This window comes from Myotis yumanensis, unplaced genomic scaffold, assembly GCF_028538775.1.
Source record: "Myotis yumanensis isolate MYYU_CA2020_CCGP unplaced genomic scaffold, mMyoYum1.0.hap1 SCAF_6, whole genome shotgun sequence".
Lineage (NCBI taxonomy): Eukaryota > Metazoa > Chordata > Mammalia > Chiroptera > Vespertilionidae > Myotis > Myotis yumanensis.
In genome coordinates this window covers 36664331-36685959 of record NW_027223757.1, presented here as the reverse complement: position 1 = coordinate 36685959, position 21629 = coordinate 36664331, and the positions used below count along the sequence as shown (strand labels likewise).

At 39.7% G+C, this 21629-nt stretch overlaps 1 protein-coding gene across 3 annotated transcripts in view; it reads right to left on the bottom strand.

Annotated features, from left to right (window-relative positions):
* Nucleotides 1–5931: 5931 nt before the first annotated feature.
* METTL24 (methyltransferase like 24) overlaps nucleotides 5932–21629 on the bottom strand; it is an 85533-nt gene continuing 69835 nt past the window's right edge. For all 3 annotated transcript variants that reach the window (XM_070417919.1, XM_070417921.1, XM_070417920.1), the window contains one exon: nucleotides 5932–10203. In XM_070417919.1, the coding sequence (XP_070274020.1) occupies nucleotides 9889–10203 (315 nt within the window). In that variant the 3' untranslated portion in view covers nucleotides 5932–9888. The remainder of the gene's footprint in view (nucleotides 10204–21629) is intronic.

Genomic DNA, 21629 nt, shown 5'->3' with positions numbered 1-21629 from the left:
CTTTTTGTCACACTCAGAACATATTAGAGTAAAAGTGATGTTAGAGTAAAAGTAATGGTTTAGTGAAAAGTTTAGTGGGATGAATATTTAAATATTAAAGCACAAGCTGGGGATATTTTGTCTTAAATAAGGAGACAGTTTTAAGATGAGGAACAGGGAGTAGCGTCAAACAGGCACCTCTCTAAATAGAAAAGTGTGAAGTGATTCTTACGGATGCATTGGGAGGCTGGTTGATGTCCCCAGCATGTCTGTAAATTACCTGAAAGAAAACATTGACAGTGAAACAGCAAACCCTTGGCTGGCAGCCAGGAGGATTACAGCACCAGCACTAATTATAGAGGCTCTTCTTGGAGAACACTGTTTTTCAGAGAGTGGACAGAACCAGCTGCATCTTACTGAGAGAGAATTCAAAAGAAAATCAAGGTTCGCTGAGGGAGCCATATGGATTCCGGTGTGGGGAAGGGAAGTGTGGAGTGCCATCCAGGTCAAGATATTGGTGGTATAAAATTAGAGTCTCAAAAGTGAGACCTATAGAACTCTGATGCTATTTCAACAAAGATGCATATTTTTCACATTTTGACATCTCAAATAGAACTACGTCTTTTCTTTTTTCTTTTTTAGAGCTACATCTTAAAATCAATACTGCATCATGGTTTAATTGCAGCATTCTTAGTAGATCATAAAATAATTGATTAAATACAGTATTAAGGCAAGTACTAGTAACCTGAGGAGAAAAGAAGATCCAGTCAATAGAAGGTTCTATCAGCACTTGCCTCAAAAACATTTCATGTTACCAATTTCTAATTAATGGGTAAATAAAATGAATGAACTAACAAAAGATTGACTTCTTAAAATACAGTCATTCACTGGGTCAAGGTTGGCATTTCTAGCAAGGCCTCCAGATGAGAATCAGTGATGTGGGTTCTGAGTTTGAGTATTTCAGAAACTACACTGTTTCATACAGGGAAACCCAGAAAAATTTACCTAACCAAAAATAGGTTGTGTGTGTGTGTGTGTGTGTGTGTGTGTGTGTGTGTGTGTGCATGTGTATGTGAATGTGTGTATATACATTTTTTATATATGTGCACCTTCCATGTTGATAGTCACTTTAATAATTGTAGAAACAACTTTCTCAACCTAAACACTGCAACATTGCCTGGAACTTAAGGGAAAAGAAGTCATGACTTGCAGCCAGAGTCCTTAGAGTGGCTTCATTTTTAATGACGGAGGAAGAGAGAACGCCTGTGCATGTTCAGCTTCCTATAATTGCAATAGCTCTCTTCAAATGAATTATTTAGCTCCCACTCCCCACTCTCCATCTTTCCGCATTTGAGATCTGAAGGACTAACTCAAATCTCAACCATTTTTTATTTAAGTATATGTTCTAGTATAGTGCTGTATAAAAGAAATATGTGAGCCATATATGTGATTTTTAATTGTCTAGTGGCTATAGATTAAGAAGCCCAGGGGATACTAATTTTAATACTATATTTTACATAACATTCAAAATATTTCAACATTCAATTATTTTTAAAATTAATATTTTACTTTTCTCATACTAAGTTTCTGAAATCTGGTGTGCATTTTACATTTAGCAGCATATCTCAATTCAGACACTAAGTTTTCACCAAATACTTTATCTCTTTCATACAAAGTACATTTATATGCCCAAGTTGTTCCAAACATACCTAAGAGTTTTCTAATAATTGAATCAAGGATAGGTTTTTTAATATAAAATAATAAAAGTAAATATGATTTAAAATTCAGTTTCGTAGTCACACTAGCCAGATCTAAGCGCTCAGTAGCAACATGTGGCTAATGGCTGCCATATGGCACCTGCAATTCTAGCCAACTTTTCACACACTTGGGCTCAGGTAGTCAACTTCACTGCTTCACTTTTTGAAAGGCATTCTAAGATTCAGACAATTCATAAGTTATCCCTCGTAAGTAATATATTCACATTTGTCTATCCTACATGAGGGTAGTTTCCTCAGGTTGGGCTTCCAGTTCGCTTTACAGTCTCCAGCTATGTCTAATCTGTTTAATCCATTAAACCCCTCATTCCAATGACATTTCCCATTATGGAAGGTTTATTTGTATTTTTAATATCTACTGTTCTTTGAATGCCTTTTCTTTGTTTTTTATCAATCCTCATCCTAATGCCTTTTTTATTGTTTTGTTTAGAGAGAAAATGAGAGGGAGGGCGGGCTAAGGAGAAAGAGAGAAGAAAAGAGAGAGACCAGTTGCCTCCCCCATGCTCCCTGACCAGGTCCAGGGATCAAACCTGCAACCCAGGTGTGTGCCCTTGACTGGGAATCGGACCTGTGACCATTCAGTGCCCAGGCCAATGTTCTACTCACTGAGCGACACCAGCCAGAGCCGAATGTCTTTTTTTCTTACAGTTCCTATATAGTCGTTTATGCCTTTAATCATTTTAAACAATTTATATTATACTTTATGATTGTTATTCTATCTCACATTCTTGGGCTGAAAATTCCAGTGTTTACCCCATTGTGGGCCATTTCCTTGTCAGTTGTCATTTTTTATTAGGCGTTCATCTGAAGTGGGTCTTGTTTTTTGAGGAAATCCTTTGTAGCCTGAGTTGAAAGAAGCATCTCTTAGAGTGGTTTTACATTTGCTTCTGCCATGTATCCCTGAGGTGTCACTCCCCCTAGAACCAGTTTATCTTAATTTCTCAGTTTATGATTTCCCTCACCATGTGATTAGTATAAAGTCACATCCTTAAACAAGACAGAGGTTTCAAATTCTCATGAGAAATATATTTTCCCAGAGGTACAGCCAGAATAGGCTTCCTTGTGCTGGGGGAGTAGACTTAGAAACCCTCTTCCACTGGGGTTGTATCCCTCCAAGAGGCTCACTGCTACAGGGGTCTCAGTCCCAATCCTTCCCCCCAATACCGGCCTTATCTCTCCGGCCCCAGGCCCCTGGCCAGCACTGAACTCCTGGCTTACTGAGCTCCTGGGACTGCTGCATGGAACTTCCCTGTCTACCTCTCTGACCAGGCTCCCTCTGAGCTCTGCATGTCTGAAGATTTTATTAGGCATTCAGCCATGCATACACATGCACAGGTATGTATGTGTGTAGTGAGTGTATACACACTACACATATGCAGGGTACCTCTGAATTTATTGTGTCTGAAGATTTTTATTTGTTATTTAGCCGTATATATGTTTACTAGAGGCCCGGTGCACAAAATTTGTACATGGGTAGGGTCCCTAGGCCTGGCCAGCGATCAGGGCCAATCTGTGGGGGTGACCAGCAGGGCAATGGGGGGGGGGGGGGCCACTGGCACCTGTCGTGGCTGGCCTTGGACCTGCAGGCTGGGGGCAGCTCCTGCGTTGAGTGTCAACCCCCTGGTGGTCAGTGTGTGTCATAGCAACCGGTCGTTCCACTAGTCATTCTGCCATTTGGTCAATTTGCATATTAGGCTTTGATTATGTAGGATATTTGGGTAAGTATGTATGTGTGTATATATATATATCCTTCTATATGTATGTGTGTATGCATACATGTTTGTGTATGTGTGTGTACACACATATACATATATATATGCATACACCCATACATACAGAAGTATTACCATAGATATATGTACTTGATCTGGTATCTTCAGATATTGCCTCTTTGTTAGGGCAGTCTAAAAACAGGCTAATAATCTATTGCAGTCTGAAACATTCCGGTTTTTAGAACCATGGGGGCTGAAGTGTGTTATCCAAAAAGGTGCTTTTCCTGAGGGCACTTCACTTGATGACTGGAGAGCCATCATAATGGATTCATCTTTTATCTGAGCTTTTTCTTTGAATAATCACATCATTTGGATTCTTGTGAATTTATCCTGAGTTCCCTTTATAGCACACTAATCAAGAAATTATCCTACCACTGTCTAAGCCTTCTCTAATCATGAAAGTCTTAGAATAATGAGATTTTTCAAGCTAGAAGAAACCTTAGAAATTAAATATCCTAATCTAAGTAAGGAAATGGGTCAAGAAATGTGCTGCTTGATATGCAGCTAGTTAGCAGCAGTGCTGAAATCTTCCTCCTTTCATCCTATGATCCTGCCTCCTCCACACAATGCCACTTCACTGAGTATTATTTTTTAAACGGTCAGGGTGGTGTCCTAATCTTTGTGGCTTCCAGCTTGCTCTCTCTGACTTAGGTGGTTTAAAAGCAGCACTCAGCTATTTAAATCATGTTTATTTCAGACTTCAGGAAAACAACTTGTAGCTAAAGACATTCTCTTGGCCTCTTCCATTGAGCTGGGCCCACAACACCCTCTCATAACTGCTCACAAGGAAGCTCCTTTGTATATTTCCGATAGTTTGACAACACAATACCTTTTCTCATCTTGTTTTTATTCTTTGAACATCTGTTTTAATCTTTTTTTTTTTTTTTTTTTTTTTTAGAAATACCAGTCTCTATCCTTGTCCTAAGTAGCCTCACAACATCATACCTTTCTTCTCCCATAAACTAAAAATAGTCTCTGTGCTACAGGAATTGTGGTTTACACACCGACTCTAAAAAGTTTGTTTTCTGGGAATTGGTACAAAGGAAGGACAATGAGGCATGAGAAGCGAAGATTGAGGTTTAATATCCTAGAATATCTTGTAGTCATAATTGAGCCTTCAATTATTATTGTATTTATTCAATCCGATTATTATGTAGCTCTCAAGTTCCTAAGAAAGATCTCCAGGTTAGCATTAATCGGGAATGAGGACTACCAGAAGCAGAGCAATAAACAGCCATGTCAAGAACAGGCTAAAGTGTGTCTAAATTTAAATGAACCAACAGGAGAGATAGTGGTGCATCTAAATGGCAAAGGTATTTCTCAAGTCAGAAAAAAATTTTCAGTAACAAATGCTGGCGAAATAAATTCACTGAAAAATCCTATGAGAAATAGCTTTCTTTATTCATACCCAACAAATATTTATTGAGCACCTTTTACCTGGCAGGCACTGGGGCTTCAGACTTGGCCCTTTCCCTCATGGAGTGTACAATCTGCTGGGAAAGACCGCCATTAAATAAGCAGGTACATTAAAGTACACGGCGTGTGAAAACAGAGAGAAGGGGGGCATCACAGGGACACATAGCTGGGGGCCTCAAATGGGGTGGGGAGTCCCTGGGGAAACCTTGTTTGCTCTGATATCAATCCTTGAAAAATAATACTGTGTTGTACAGATCGTAGCTTATTTCTGACATAACTGTGGTTTCATTCATGTTATAGAACACACTTGGGCCTTTGCTCATCATCTCTACCCACCCAGTGGTGATATCAAAACATCCAACGACCAGGAACATAGGACATAGAGCAGTTAGAATAGAAGCTAACCATTGTGCTAGGGCAGGGTCCTGGAAGCTGCCTAGCGTGCCGTGCATTAATTGCTCGATCTTGGAGAGGTCTGGGGGTCCCGTGGGAGGAACTATAGCGGAGGAGAATGACTCAGGACCACAGCTATTTACCAACCACGATAGCTTCCTGGTACATATCGATTGCATATCTGCCCTAGGTATACTGGGCTCCTCTATCGGAACAGTCTAGATTAGAATTCAAACTTGACAGGAAAATAAATCCCTTATTGTTTCAGATAATCTTATTGCACCAAACTAATCTCTAAAAAAACTTAAAGTATTTTATACAGTAATATGAAGTTGCTAGTTTTACAAAGCATTGGTTTTAATGTGTTGAGCACTAGCATATTTTCCATATAGTGTTAAACGTAAAGCATGACATTAAGCTTGCTTGCTTCATTTTTCTTAAGGACAGAAATACAATAACATTATTTAAAGAATTTCAATAATTTCTAAATTTAGGCAGTTTAAAAATATACTAAATTTGGGGGGTATAATTTCATGTGATAAGTAAAGGTCAAATACCTCTTTCAAGGTAAGAAAAAGGAAGAAACTTTGCCGAAGTTTAAATGTTTTATTGAATTCACAAACAGCCAGGAATTGGCTAATACAAAAAAATTACGTTATTGCTTAAAAGGAAAACATAAATTTATCTTTAGAAGAAGAGATTATATTAATTGACCTTGCAGCTACCATTGCATTGTTAAGTATAACAATCTGCTTAAATAAGGCCTTCATTTTAATCTGGCAAAATATGATGAAGCTAGTTTTCTGGTATAAATCCAAGCTTTGCAAAATCCCAACATGTAATACTTAGGAAATGCAAATCTCCTACTGTATTTATTACATACGAAACTCTTACAGCCAAGGCAGAACTGCTTATATGAATAGCCGATTCAAACTAAACACTAAATTCCTGAATTTACTTTTGCTCTACCCTGATGTAAACACTCATGGATCGTCAAGTCAATTCTAAGGGAAGTTTACTTCTCCTTGGCTCTCTTCATTTGCACATGTCAAACAGCTACAAATATTTATATAATAACCTAGTAAAACTGCATAAAATACAATCACTCTAAGAAAAGGGGAAAGGAAAAATTGTTTTTCTTTTACTTTAATCTCAAATTGTAACAGAGTTTGTGCGAAAAGGTGACCTCTTACATCCTCACATGTTTTTCTCCTGAAAAAGAACCGTTTTTTTCTATCATTGGATAAGAGCATTATTAAATTTGTATTTTCAGATTCACTTATGAGCATTGCTCTGGTAAGAGTTAATGATGTCACAGATATTCTCATCGGAGCTCATTTATCGAGGATCAAAATCTAGTTTGAAACAAAGGGAACTCACACTACACTTCCAAGCGACTGTGCCCTTCCTAAAACCCAGGAGGAAAAGTGCCAAGTGTTGGGAAGAGCCAGGGCCAAGAGTCACTTCCAGGGCCTTGCAAGAGCTTTTCTGGCAACTGGACATATTGACAGAGAATTCGTTGGGTCCCATTTTTCAGTAAGTCTCCATTTGGCAGGCATATTTTAATGAAGTAGGCTTTTAAAATTAAATCTGCATGCTACAAAAATAACCCCAACTCTAATAGATTTGCAGGTCTGGTCTTAGTATATTTGTAGGGTCGTCCCCCCCACCCCCATTTACTAATAGAAAGGCAAAAATATGTCTTTGAAAGAAGCATCTTACATTTGTTAGAGGCTGTGGAGGCAGCACTGTGGAGGGACCAGCATGGGCTTTGGGATCTGACAGGCCAAGATGTGGATTCCTGCCCCACCACCTAATAGTTGAATGATCTGAATAAACTATCCAACCTCTCCGAGTGTCCTTACCTGTATATGTCATCTGGGAAAATGACACTTCTTTGGAGGGTTGTTGGGAGAATTAGGAATAATCCATGACAGCGCTGGGCACCCAGTAAGTGCTCAATAAATAACAGCCCTTGATTTTGTTTGTTTGTATTTTGTTTGTGTTCTTTTGTGGTGGTTTTGCCTGCTCTTCACCAGCAGCATCTTCCCAAACACCAGTGCGGTGATAACCTAGACCATTTCTCATGGTCAACCCCAGCTCTCCACGGTGGGGATTCTGCCTCCTAGGGGACATTTGGCACCATCTGGAGACGTGTCTGGTTGTCACACTGAAAGGGAGGGAGAAGGTGCTCTGGCGGCTAGTGGGGAGGACCAGAGATGCTGCTAAACATCCCACAATGCACTCCCTCCCCCAACAAAGAATGATCCACTCCCAAATGGCAGTAGTGCTGAGGTTAAGAAACCCTGGCCAACACAAGAATCACAATAAATTCTAGAGGCAGGGAAACCATAGCAACAGTCAGAACTTCATCATAAATTTCAAGCTCTCCATAAAGGGAATGAAGGACAGTCTCAGAAATAAGCATAAAATAAGTACGAATAACTACTGAACAGGCTGCCTTGTAGGTGGGCGTGGGTGGGTGTGTTTGTGATTTATTTTGAGTTCGTCTTTTTTTTTAAACAGTACACCCATTCTTGCTTCAGATATCTATATGGAGTGTATGAAGTCAGTGTTCTGTACCACCAATCTGGAATAAATGGTAACTTGCCCTGTACAAAGCGGGCTTTCAGTAATGCCCAAGTCTTCAAGCCCATGAATTAAAAATATTGATATGATTGTGTATACATCTGGACACTTAAGATCAGTATACTTCATATGTTAATGTATAAGAAGGTTTAAAGGATTGAATGTATAAAAACATTTACTGTATATACTTCAGTGTGTAGGATTTTTATGAAAAAAATAAAAGAATCTGTGACATAATCTAAACAGGAACTGGACTAAAAGTTAACTTTGTTTTGGAGGCTATGCCATGCAAACCAACAGTATAACTTTAGAGTTTTTATGGCCCCTTGTACCTCTGAAATTCCTGTGGACAGTAAAAGCAACTGAAGTGCAGTTACAAATCACACTTATGCAAGCTGGTCTTCCCACCTCAATGACTTTTATTAGGGTACTATGGGTTTTAAAATAAAAGCCTCATTTTATGTTTTAAAAAATCATCACTAATTCAGAAAGTCTTGTTTCTTTTGAACCCAAAATTAGTGAGATCATCCAACTCTAATATATTTTGGTTTCTCACTTGAGGAATGGTACTTTCAAACACTGCAAAAACCAAAAAGCCAACCCAGGGAATGTCTCAGGTAGAAGTAGATTTTTTTTAAAAAAAATGGGGAATGGAATACAGTTCAGTAGTAACCAGTATCCTATTCCCTCCCCAAATTTCTTGAACAAACATGTATGGCATGGTTTTCCTGCTCTGTTAGGATATAAAAAGTGTCAGAAAATATACTTAACTTACAATAAGGTAATAATTTTGGTTTATTTTATACTAAATTTATTTGAAATAGGAATTTTGAAAATTATTCATGGGGGTAAATGTCTAATCCTGCAAATAGAACTAAAAGATCACTTGAACTATTGAGAACCTGCATTTTCTGCTTAAAATTTTTTTTTAAGTAGAAAGGATTGGTGCTATGGAAACACTGTGTAAGCATCCCAGGAAAGAGACTCTGGCCCTCCCATCTTTGAGATATTGTGTGTGTGTGTGTGTGTGTGTGTGTGTGTGTGTAAAGAATTAACAGCATAGGCGAGTCTGTGGTTGAGAAATCAGGTGTGAAGTCAGAAGAGGTAACAATAGACACTCAAATTCTGCTTTGTGCTTCATTCACAGGAACAGATGGGGATTTTAAGGCTGCTATGAAAAGAATGCTGAGCTGCAGCTCTTGATCGTCTAGCCTTAAACTCAGAGACAGAATTTGGTGTATCTGGGAACAGATACCAGAACTGTACTTCTTATAAAACCATGGCATAGTTTCAGGAAAGGCTCAGGAGGAGTGATGGAAAACCACAAGGTGTAAAGGACATTCCTGACCAGGTGAACAAGGAGAACATGAAAGGGGTGAGTTCAAGTCAAATGCAAGGTCCTATGTTAAACAGTAGGCTACAAACCCAAGAGTCTCATCAACCCAGTGAAAATGGAAAATGTCATGTTGGTGAATTCATGGATTATATAGGGTGTCCCCCAAAAGTGTATACTCACCTTTGAATAATTATTAAGGCAGTGTGTATTAAAATACATTTCATTTTCAAATGTGAGCTATCAGCTCTTAAAGTGTGAATACATTTTTTTTGAACACCCTGTAGAAACATAATGAACTTTAGAGAAAACCGAGGTAAGTGGGGGGTTATCTTCCAACTTGAAATGAAGGAAGATGAGCATCCCCACTCTGTCAGGGGCAGACAGGCCAAGAGCCTGGTCAGGGCAGGTGACGGCTGACTCCTGTGGCGTTCCTGTGACCACCCCTTCAACAAGGGCTAACTGTGCCGTACCTCACGGCAGGCGCCAGGCTGCATGCACCACAAAGGCAATAACAACGCCTGCCTCAAGCAGGTAACAGGCTGGTGGGAGACTGCACAACGATCATTAGAATCGTGGGTGTACTCCGCTCTGCAAGTATTTCCTTGAGTTTTTGATGAGGCCCTGCATCCTATTTCCACCTGGTATTTACCCAACCAAGAGTATAACAGCTACTTGCATTGAACATGTCTTTCTTCAGGAACAGCTGAGGTTTAGATAAATCTTTGTAACTGTGAAAAAGCCTGAAATCGTTTAGTTCTAACTCTTTGAGGAGGCTGTACCAGAACCGCACGACACTGCTGTCACTGCCGCTGACCTCGAACCCAGGCCAGTGGAGATGGATCTCAAAGACGAGCTGTCCAATCTGTTCCAGGACATCTTCCAGAATAAGATTTTCTAAAACTTTCCATTCTGCGCTCTCCAGATCTGCTTTGAGAACATCAATCTGTAACATAAGGATAAATGGAGATCAGCATATTCAATAAACATGGGTTAAAATGCCATCGTGCTGTCAGGAGCATCACCATTGAACTACCTCCCCAGAAAGTAGAATTGTTCAAATTTTAGATTTAAAGGTCTTTTTCAGATGGTCACTTACAAATTTCTAACCTCACTACACACCAAATATTAACATACAAATAACGAAATGCCAGTCAGAAATCATAACGGGCCCTCGTACTTTCTGCCCAGTTGGAACGGATGCCCGAGAAGGATATGCTGGACTGTGTGTATCACGAAGCTCTGTGCCCACAGCCTCTCCCCAGAAACCTACGTATTGCACAGAGGTACCAAGTGTGTCCAGACTGAATGATGGCCTGCAGAGAGGGCCTGACAGAGGACTGCTGGCTGCAGGGTCCCCCTCACAAACCATACCCCCTCCAACTTCACCAGGACTGGAAGCCAGGGAGAGAGTTCTCAGGAATATTGGACTTGTAAAAAAATATTATTATGTCATGATTTCTTTAAAAAGTATATACCGGCACAGAATTCCTTTTTTTTTTTTTAAGTGAAAATACTATTCTCTGTTCATTTAATGAATACAAATTCACATTCTGGATGAGATAAATATGGAAAAAAAGAGTTAGGATGGCAGAGATTTTACAATTAATTAAGGTATGAGAGTCAGCTCCTTTTTGCTGGCTTTGCACAAAATCCATTAGAATAACAGAAAGCAACGAAAGCTAATTCTTTACCGAGCGCCTATATGGGCCTAGCACTATGCTAAGTGCTTCATCTTGCAATATCCATGTACTCCCCTCAACAGTTCTGAAAGGATGGTTCTCTTCGTGTCCCTATGTAGAGTTTAGGAAACAGACTCACAATAACCCATCCCATCACACAGCTGGAGAGGCAGAGGTGAAATTAGAACCGAATCTGTCTCCTGGCCCACGTTCTTAACCACTACACAATGTTGACTCCCCATAAACCACAAGAGGAACAATAGTAACTCGGAGTCCCTAAAAGGCTTTGGTTTGGAAAGTAAGGTGCTATCGGAGAGCGAGTAAAGGTCTGTGAGTAGAAGCATTGTTATCGACATCACGGCTTTACATTTGCAGAGCACTTTCCAGCTTAAAGAATTATTTTCTACATCTATCATCTCAGTTAAGCAGCCCCATCAGCAGACAAGGATTTGGTAAAGCTGACTTCCAAGGAATAAAGAGAAGTGGAAGTGGATAATTAGACCACCAAGGAAGGTGACAACATTCAGACACAGACTAGAATGAAGAGGATGGAGGGACCACGGCAGTAGAGCAAAGGCCGGCTCCCCAAGAGGTGACAGCACCACACTAATCAGCCCTTCAGGAAGTGCCGACTGGAGCCACCATCTCCAGCCCTTGAGAGTGGAATATTTTTGCCTGTGTAGAGGGATGGCTAAGGACCAAGACCAATTCTGCCCCGGTCTCTCCTCTCTCTCAGCGCATGGCTGTTTGATAAGTTTCTCAGATGCAGCTGAGTCATGAGGCTCTCAGTGCAGTGGCAGCATTTCTTGCGGGATTTCAGAGTTGGATGGAGAAGATGCATAGAATTTAGACATAATTGCTCCAAGGAAAGGGTCTTTGCCCAGCATCCTGAGATCCTGTGGGAGACACCTTCATCCTCTTGCCTTGGCTAGTCCCTCCTGGTCCATCAGAGAAAGAGTGATGATGATAACAACCCCAAGATTACCCAGAGGCCTGAGAAAAGGGTAGATATCTATAAAGCAGCTGGTTGGTTCAACAGTTTCAAAATGAAAGAGGAAAACTTAAAACAAACAAACAACTTTCTTTTCTGAAAGGAACAGAGCAAAGACAGGTTCCATGTGAACATACACAAGGCTAAAATAATTCTTGTCAATTGGATGCAATAGAATTAATTTGCCCCTTTTTTCATCTCTGTGGTCTTGGCACTTCTTGGCTTTGTTTAATTTTTGAAGTCTAAGGCAGAATATTCCTGAATGAGGGTAATTAAGCTGCCAAAAGAGATATTTAATCAAAACTTCAAAACACTTTCTAATTGGTACAGAAAATATCCAAAACCAAAAATCAACAATTGTTATGCCAATTCACATAGTCAAGAATTTCTTAGGTTCCTTATGGATTTATTGTTTTACTATGGTTTTCTGTTAGTTTGCATATGTTGAACGATCAATAAATTAAAGCATTAAAGGGACAGGGTAAAGCTAATCAGCCTAAAATTGGCCTAAAAACTATAATTATGAAATATAGAGGAATTACTTTACATATTTTTCCAAACATTTTTAAAATAAGCTGTTAATCAGAAGTTATGAGCAACTGGAAAATAACCAAATTATTAGGCTAAATCACAGCAAATATATGCCTTTTATATGCATTCTTTGGAAATCCAATCTTAATTTACAAAATGTTAATCCATTCTAAAGATCAAAAATTATATTCAAACATGACAACATCCACACCCCCTTTTGATTTCCGTGACTAAAAATTCTCCACTTCAATCAGAATTGCACAGGCTGGTCTATCTCATGCAGCCCAGGCGTAGTGCGGCACTGCGGAGCACAGATAACCAAATGCTGTGATTAAAACATGGTTTTCTCTTACACTGTGATTCTCCTATTTCTAGCATTTCAGAATGTCCTGTTACTACTATTTTGCAAATATAATTTCCATTATTACTGCATAATGCACCCACTATTATTATTATTAAAAGGCTCTAAACATCTCTGAATAAGATATGCCAATTGTAATATACTAATACCAGTTTTCTACAATTGTGGCACTAAAAAATCATGCAAATGATCATATAAGAATAATCAAGTGCAATCCTAATACAGTTAGGTTAAATAGAGTTTCTTGAAAAAAACAACAACTGTTAACTGTCTGCAATCTCCAGAATGGCTGAAGACATTCTTGGGTAGAAGGGTCTCAAAGAAGGTAGGTGAAACAAAGTTTTGGTATCATTTCAGACACATTTAAAGGGTTTAATCATACTTTTAACAGTTTTATTATTTTTTAGTCCTAATCTGAGGATATTTTTTCCATTGATTTTTTTTTAAGAGAGAGTGGAAGGGAAGAAGGGAAGGAAGAGAGAGAGAGAGAGAGAGAGAGAGAGAGAGAGAGAGAGAGAGAGAAACATTGATGTGAGAGAGACACATAAATTGGTTGTCTCCCTCTTTCACCCCAACCAGGGTGGGGATCAAACCTGCAATACAGATACATGCCCTTGACCAGGAATTAAATCCTTGACCCTTTGGTTCCCAGTCTAATGGTCTAACCTTGAACCCCACTGGCAGAGCTCAATCATAATTTTAAAATAATTATGTCGATACAACTTCTTCCTACTTTTTGGATTAATTGTGAAAAGTTGTTTTTAATGATTAAAGTAAATCCAAGCTTTTATATATCAAGTCTACTTAAAGCAAGGTATGTATATCTGCACCTACAAAACTAAAGCTGAACACATTAAAAAGAGGATCATGTTCTCATAGAAAAATAGAAGAAATTAATCTATCTTAAATGAACAAGAGGATTAAAAGTCTCTTTAAGAGCCTTAGATTTTAAACACATTAGATCAGGTTCAATTATCACTGTGGGCTGGCAGAAATGTAACATTACAAGATTTATGTTACCACCAGGGGAAAGGAGATAAGACTCACCCGGCATATTGTGAGAAATATAAAGGCCTACTCTAAGCTAATGTAAGGCCAATTCTGAAATAATAATAAAAGAAGATGAGTTTTATGTAGTGATCAGCTCACAGAAATAACCTCTGTAGGGGAGCAACACTTGGCAAATGAATTTAAAAAAAAAAAAAAAAGGAAAATATTTACAAATGAAGACTCTTTTGCCAGATCTCCAGCCTGTTCCAAAGGCTGCTGAGCAAGTGTCTTCTGAACAGGATCAAGTGATGTAATGCAGGACCTCAGAAACCCAGGTCAGGGCCGGTTGTTGGTGAGCTGGTGACAAGTTAAAAGTCAGCAAGGCTATGGATGACATACAACAGCAAGGGACGAAGCAGCGCAAATTCAGGCAGGATTGAGGTGGCAGCCGGGGACTTGGCCAGGGCAGGGTCACGCAGGAAGGCCATGACAGGACCAAGGACAGCACCAGGCAACCGCTTCAATTTCTTTCTACCCCCACTTCCCTGGGCAGCTAAAACCAACACACAGCCTCTCACCTTAGACCAGAACCCCATGCCTTTAAGCTACATCACCTGGTTCATTTATTTTTCTGACCTGATCATATTCATGCAAGCATTCTCAAGTATTTCCAGAAGGAGATGGAGCATAAAATATAAACATGTACAAACTATTCCTACACAAACAGATGTGTAAACAAATAAATGACCAAGTAAACACCCAAATAAAATGTTCCTCAGCCAGACAAGTTCTTGAGGTTCAATAGGTGGGAGGCCTTTGAAGTGGGACCAGGTCAATCTCAGAGCATGGTGAGGCCAGCAATGTGACGTAGGCTACATAAAACATGGTCCAAGTGCAAAAAGCAAGCACTGATTTAGAGGGACACACAATAAACTCATTGGGTGATTTAGATACTTTTTCAATATACTGAAATATGAGTTAAAAATAACACTGTGCTGGGGGTGACAATTATGGAAGGATCAGCAGCGAGTGAAGACAAGAGTCAGAAGGCAGAATTGAAAGGAGATGAGGGAATAGTAACAGGTCTCGGGGCGGGAGGGGGTGCTGTATGTCAGGGTCACCTTGACGGCCTCCACTTCTGGACCCTGGATGGACTTCTGGGGAACTACATACATGGTTCCACTCCTTTGTCGACATGCCTGATTCCCCTTCCCTCCCCCCTTTACTTGGGCTGCAAGTTCTTCCAGGGCAGGACCTAACTCCTCTTTGGTATCAAGTTTTCATGTGAGTTCCTAGCAGGCAGTCCGTGTAATATCCTATCAGATAACAAGTCCTGTCTGCTCTGCTTCTGTAACTTCTTACACCCGGCCCCTCTTCTCTGCCCCTCACTTCCACACCTTGATCATCTTACTTCAGACACCACTGACTGGAAGGGAGGAGGAGGAATCAAAGGTTGGAAGTTAGGAACGAGGGCAGCTATGGATTCCATCGGCCTTCTCTGCATATATGGTGTTGGAATCTTGATTAACAACGCTTTATGAACCCTACACTCTAGCCAAACGCAGTTCCTTGCTATTCCTCGAAGTGCCATGCAATGTCCCACCTTGATCCTTTCTTCATGCTGCTTTCTCTGGGCGGAACACCAACAGAAGTTCCTGCTGGTCACCACCTCTCCCCTCCACCCACACACAGAGCCCCACAGTCTCCTTCAAGCACAGGCTGAATTTCATTTTCTTTAAGAAACTCAGGTATTGGGGTTATTAAGAAATCCTTACCCTCAGGATCTAAAGCAGAAACAATCATCTAAGAAGGCATTATTTTCCATATTCTGACAAGACATGGAAATACATACAAATTGTTTTTCTCTTCTTGGATATTTAACTGACGTTGATCTGCAAGGCTCCCATCCCAAACATGGTCTAGTTAATGATTCCAACAGTGGAATAAGGAAATGGATGACATCAATATGTAATTCTCTATATGGCATGCAGTTTTTTGGTTTTGTCCTGTTGTGTATGATGCAGAGACTTGTTTCGATGTAAATGCATAGGAATGTTTAGGAATGCTCCGTAGAGGAGCTGTGCTGTCCTGTACAACAGCCACTCACCACGTGTGGCCATCTAAATGTTAATTAATTAAAATAAAATACAATTAAAATTTCACTTCCTCCACCACATTTCAGGGGCTCGATAGTCACCCTGTGCTAATGGCTACCATCCTGGACAGTGCAGCCACAGGACATGTCCATCTTCACACAAAGTTCTGCGGGGCGGTGCTGCCAGGGTTGGTGCCTCAGAACCACCAGAAGGGCTTGTGAATACACAGCTTCTGATCCAGCAGGTCTGATAGGGGCCTGAATATTTGCTTTTCTACCAAAAGGCCAGTTGACGGTGATGGTGTTGGTAACTCAGCCCTATTTTAAATGCATTCTACATACTCCAGTGTTCTTAGTTACCTATACAGAGTGTTGCCCCTATTGAAACTGTTATTCAGAGTTGAAGCCTTCTGTGAAGAAGTGGTTAGTGGCAGTGCAATAGACCAGTAACCCATGCCTGTTGGAGGTTAAAGTCCCCACTTCAAAGTTTTCTGTTCTTATTCAGCAATCCCTGAAATGCTCAGCAACTTTCTAGTCCTGGAATCACTACCCTTCCTCTGGATTCTCTGGGCATTTCCTTACTGCCTCCTCCTTCTTTGTTCCAGAACCATGCGAATTCTTCTCCTGCCAGGATTCTCATGACCACCACACTGCACGCCCCCTTCCTCTCTCAGTCCAGAAATGTGCAATGCATTCCCCAAATGGGGCTAGAAGATCACATAGTTCCTTTCGCCTGAAAAAAGTGGGTTTGAGGCATCATTTAATGAAGTCAGCTCTCTTCTTTATCTATTGCATACTAAAGGCTAGCATATACTTTGAAGCCAGATCCTGACATTATTTTGACCATTCAATGAATTCTATGGCTATAAATTTTTATTGAAAGCACAGATGCATTTTCTTGAAGAAGTAAAGCAAAATTCAGTCAGAACTCAAGTGGAATGAGAAAATAAAGATATCTTTAGTCTCATAATACTCCCATAATAACATTCACTTTAGAAAAATTTAAGTTGAATATGTCAAGTCTTTCCTATGAAAAAGAATTATAATGTCACTAGGGCAGATCCTGGCTCTCTGGAGCTTGAAGCTTATTTAATTTGAGGACCCTCTTTAAGAAAAAGAATACACCAGTCCTAGCTGGTTTGGCTCAGTGGATAGAGTGTCAGCCTGTGGACTGAAGGGTCCCGGGTTCAATTCCGGTCAAGGGCATATACCTGGATTACAGGGTGGATCCCCAGTAGGGGCCATGCAGGAAGCAGCCGATCAATGATACTCTCACATCATTGATGTTTTTATCTCTCTCTCCCTCTCCTTTCCTCTCTGGAATCAATAAAAATGTATTTTTTTTAAAAAGAAAAATAATACATCATTATAAAATACAGAATTAGGTAAAAATAATTTCTGGTTATAATTAAGACATATGCACAAGTCCCAACCTAAGACAAAAGAGAGGATTAAATGAAAGCTAACTATAAACAGATGTATGGCTAAAAGCCAGAAAATAAAAAGTTTTTAAAAAATCCTGCAAGAAAAAATACAAGCAGTACCAGTTTTGAACCTTCTGTTAAATTTATGTAGCGATTAAAATGAGAAGAGAAAGAAACATTACACACATAAAGATTAGTACTGACCACCATGTAAAGAAATCACCCATTCAATACTCAAAGGAATGTGCTAGATATTCAGATGTAGGTTATATGTAAAAAGCTCACCTTAGGGAATATGTTAAGACAATGACTTGTTGAAATAAGCATTTATTGGCTCTCACTGTATATTGCTAAAAAGTCCCTAACATTTGCTTTAGATGTGCCATCCCTCAGAGCACAATATCTATCTTTTTAAAAATCTTGTATCAACTGGTAGAAAAGAAAGAAAGAAAGAAAGAAAGAAAGAAAGAAAGAAAGAAAGAAAGAAAGAAAGAAAGAAAGAGAGGAAGGAAGGAAGGAAGGAAGGAAGGAAGGAAGGAAGGAAGGAAGGAAGGAAGGAAGGAAGGGAGAAAGAAAGAAAGAAAGGAAGGAAGGAAGGAAGGAAGGAAGGAAGGAAGGAAGGAAGGAAGGAAGGAAGGAAGGAAGAAAGAAAGAAAGAAAGAAAGAAAGAAAGAAAGAAAGAAAGAAAGAAAGAAAGAAAGAAAGAAAGAAAGGAAGGAAGGAAGGAAGGAAGAAAGAAAGAAAGAAAGAACTGACTAATAATCAAGCACTTGCTATATGCTCAGACAAACAATGCTAAGCACTTTACATGTAATGTCCAAAGCAATCCCCAGTAAACACAGGAAATAAGTGTTTATCATCCACTTCTTACAGATAGAGAAACTGAGGCCTATGTAGGTCACACACAGTTTGTGAGAGGTGAAGCCTAAACCAAATCCAAGCAGTTTCCATAGAAACCCGAGCTTCAGAGAAGTTAATCAACTCACCCAGATCACAGCTATTGAGTGGTAGAATCAGGATTCTAAATGGGTCTGACTTCAAAACAGAAGTTCTTAACACCAGGTTCTTATACTCTCACAATATGAAAGGGTCCAAACACAAAATATGACATTGTCAAGGGTTTCTGGACTTACAGTTCTTTTTGAAAAAACGAGAGACGGGGGAAAAGCAAATGTGGAATATTTATTAATTTAATAAGTCTTTTTTAAATTTTATTTTTCAATTACAGTTTACATTCAATATTGTTTTGTATAGTTTCAGGTGTAACCACTATAGTGGTTAGACTCATAGATACAGAGAACAGACGGATGGTTGTCAGGTGGGAGGAGGGTGGGGGCTGGGTGAAAAAAGAGCAGGGATTCAGTAAATCTTTGTTGAGCTCCTGGCACGTGCCCACTTCCTGCCATGTTTGCAGGTGAAAGGCAGCAAACAGGTCTGCCTGCAGGCAAGGCACGCTCGTTTGAGCAGTTGCAGCATATTTTATCACTGGAACTAGCGCCCTCTCCTCTTATTCCAAGTACTCTGAATAAACATTGTCATTATATCCATTCCATAGCTTTCCTATGACCAAAAAGTATAATTTGGGGCTGGGACATTTTCTTTGTCACTTTATGTTTTATCAAGTTTCATACAATTTTTAAAAATATTTTTAATGATTTTTAGAGAGAGAGGACGAGAGTGATAGAAACATCAATGAGAGAGAATCATTGATTGGCTGCCTCCTGCACGCCCGGTGCTAGGGATCAAACCTGCAACACGGCATGTGCACGGCAACCTCCTGGTTCATGGGTCAATGCTCAACTACTGAGCCACACCAGCTGGGTTAATTTACACCTACATACAGCTACATGGCAAGATGAGAGCCAACCTTCCTGAAAAATATGACCTCTCATTCCATTTTCATGCTCATATGAATTTAGCAAAAAGTTTGTATTTTTTCATGTTTCACACGATCTATTGATTTACATTTGGCAATCTCTGAATTGCATAAGCAGGGTGACTGCAGATCACATACAAAAAATGAAAAGAAAGAAATGGACAGAGCACATATGGAAGAGCAGAGGAGTCATTTCATTTATCAAGATAAAAGTGTGTAAGAGCCTCATTCGTTAGACAAGGAGCAGGCCAAGGAAGAGGATGCGAAGGAGAAGGGGGGTGGGGTGGAGATGAGACAGCTTCTCCAATTGCTGTGCCCCTTGTAGAGGACTTCTGGTTGAAATATCCGCTCTCCAACTGCCCTAACAGCTTTCTTAGTCCTCGGTCCCACAATAAGAACAGTCAGAAGGCTGCCTAACATAGTGAAAAGATACCTTTACTACTTTGTTTGATATGGATTGACATGTGGGAGATTTGACAGGTGATAATCTTTGAAAATCATTCAAATCCCTGTACTTCTAACTGAACCAGAGCAATCAATACATATAATGGATTTTTTTTTTTTTAAGTCTGTGTGTTGGCCCAGAACAGAGAGAGTGGAGGTAATCATGAAAGTTTTATGGGTTGTCAACCAGGGACTGCCTCATCTTGCTTGATTTCTGTGGTGACTGTTTTTATAATTCTTAAATCAAGATTCCCAGAATTCTCTGTCTTGCTTCTTTAAAAGAACTGCTGATGCCTGGAGGCTTCAGTCGGGAGGCGATTCAGTTTTATTGGAGCTGGAGGAGTTTTCCAGATGGCAGTTTTTTCAGTAGAAACAAAGGGTAGGAGGCAGTGTCCCTAACACGCGTACACCACCTATGGAGCTTGGCGGCCAGTCTATTGTTAACCTGGCGCCATGAACGCCTTCCCTTAAATGGATGCTGTATATTTCAGGAAGTGGGTGGTTTCAGGGAGGCACTTTTTAGGCATCAAGGAAAGCTCTGAATTATGTTGAATAGAATGAGGATCGTTACCTCACAGCCTACCTGTTCCTTCCTGATAATGTAAATGACATTTGAACTCCCACAAAACCATACCTCTCACAAAACATTATTGTAGCAAGTTTATGTTCCTTCATTTACTAATGATCCTCATACCGGCGTTTTCCATGAATGTCTAAATGGAGAAAAATGTATTCTAATCGTCTTGTTTCTCATGAGGGAAGGACAAGCAGCAGCGTCTTGGTTCTTCTGAAATGAGCTGCCAGATTGGGTAGAGTTCCTCAGTAACTGGACGTTTAACTGGTGAATTCATGTTGAAAACAGCTTCTTCATATTTTTTAGTTAAGAGCATTGCATTTTCAATTTGTTGTTTCCATAAAACTGAATGTGGTGAACTAGATGATTTCAGCTGTGAGGGTCTTGATCTATACTGGAAATTGTCATCCAGACACACATTTGAACTTGAAAAAACAGTGTACAGGGAAGGACCAACAAAAGAGAGCCCATAGTCCATGTAAAACATGTATATGGTCTATTTTTTAAGTCAATTCTCAGTTATTGATGGGGTCATTTCCAAACCCACATTCAAAAGGGACAGTTCATAGCTAAATATTTATTTTGAGTCATCTGCAATTTGGATTAACTAGATCCCTGGAGGAAAATAATAAGTTGCTGATAGTGCAAAAACAGCTTTCATTGTTTGTGGGGAATGTGACGTATTTCTGTTTTCTTCAAAGACAAAAAGCCAGTACAAAGTTGTTTATAGCAAGCCCCAGAGGAACTTTAAGAGGTCTTAGTAATAAATATTTCTTTTTAAAATGAATTATTAAATAGAGCTTTAAAATGTGTTGTAGCGCAGCTTTAATTTTATTACACTGGGATGGGACTTTTTTCAAAAATAAATGTGTTTTATTAAAAAGTTGGTTGTAAAAGTGCAACTGAGAAAGAAATGTATGAAACAAAAGTAGAAGCTCCTTATTCCTACCCACATTTTAAATTTTGGTAGAGCCTTACAGCTATGACAGCAATTGCTAAAATTCTGAGGTTGACTAATGTCACCTTCACCAAACATTGGCTCTTAATCAATCTCATTAACGCTTGCTCGCCCAATGTTTCTAATGAACTATGTCCACTCTCGAGAGATCTTAGCCTTGAATAGCCCACCTTCCGCAATGTTTCCAGAATTATCTACCTAATTTAAAACCTAGTTCATTAAGCTCCTTCTTTCAGAGCCCCTGAAATCCAGACTCCTTTACAGAGCTCCCTCACAACCTGGGCCTATCCTCCCTTTTTGCCTCACTTCCTCCCACTCTCCACAAATGACCTTTGTGCCAGTCAAATTTTTTACCTGATTTGGAATTCATGATTCTCTTTCTCACCTCTATGCCCTTGCATTTACTATTTCCCCTCCCTTCTAGCTCTGATAAACTCCCATTCAAC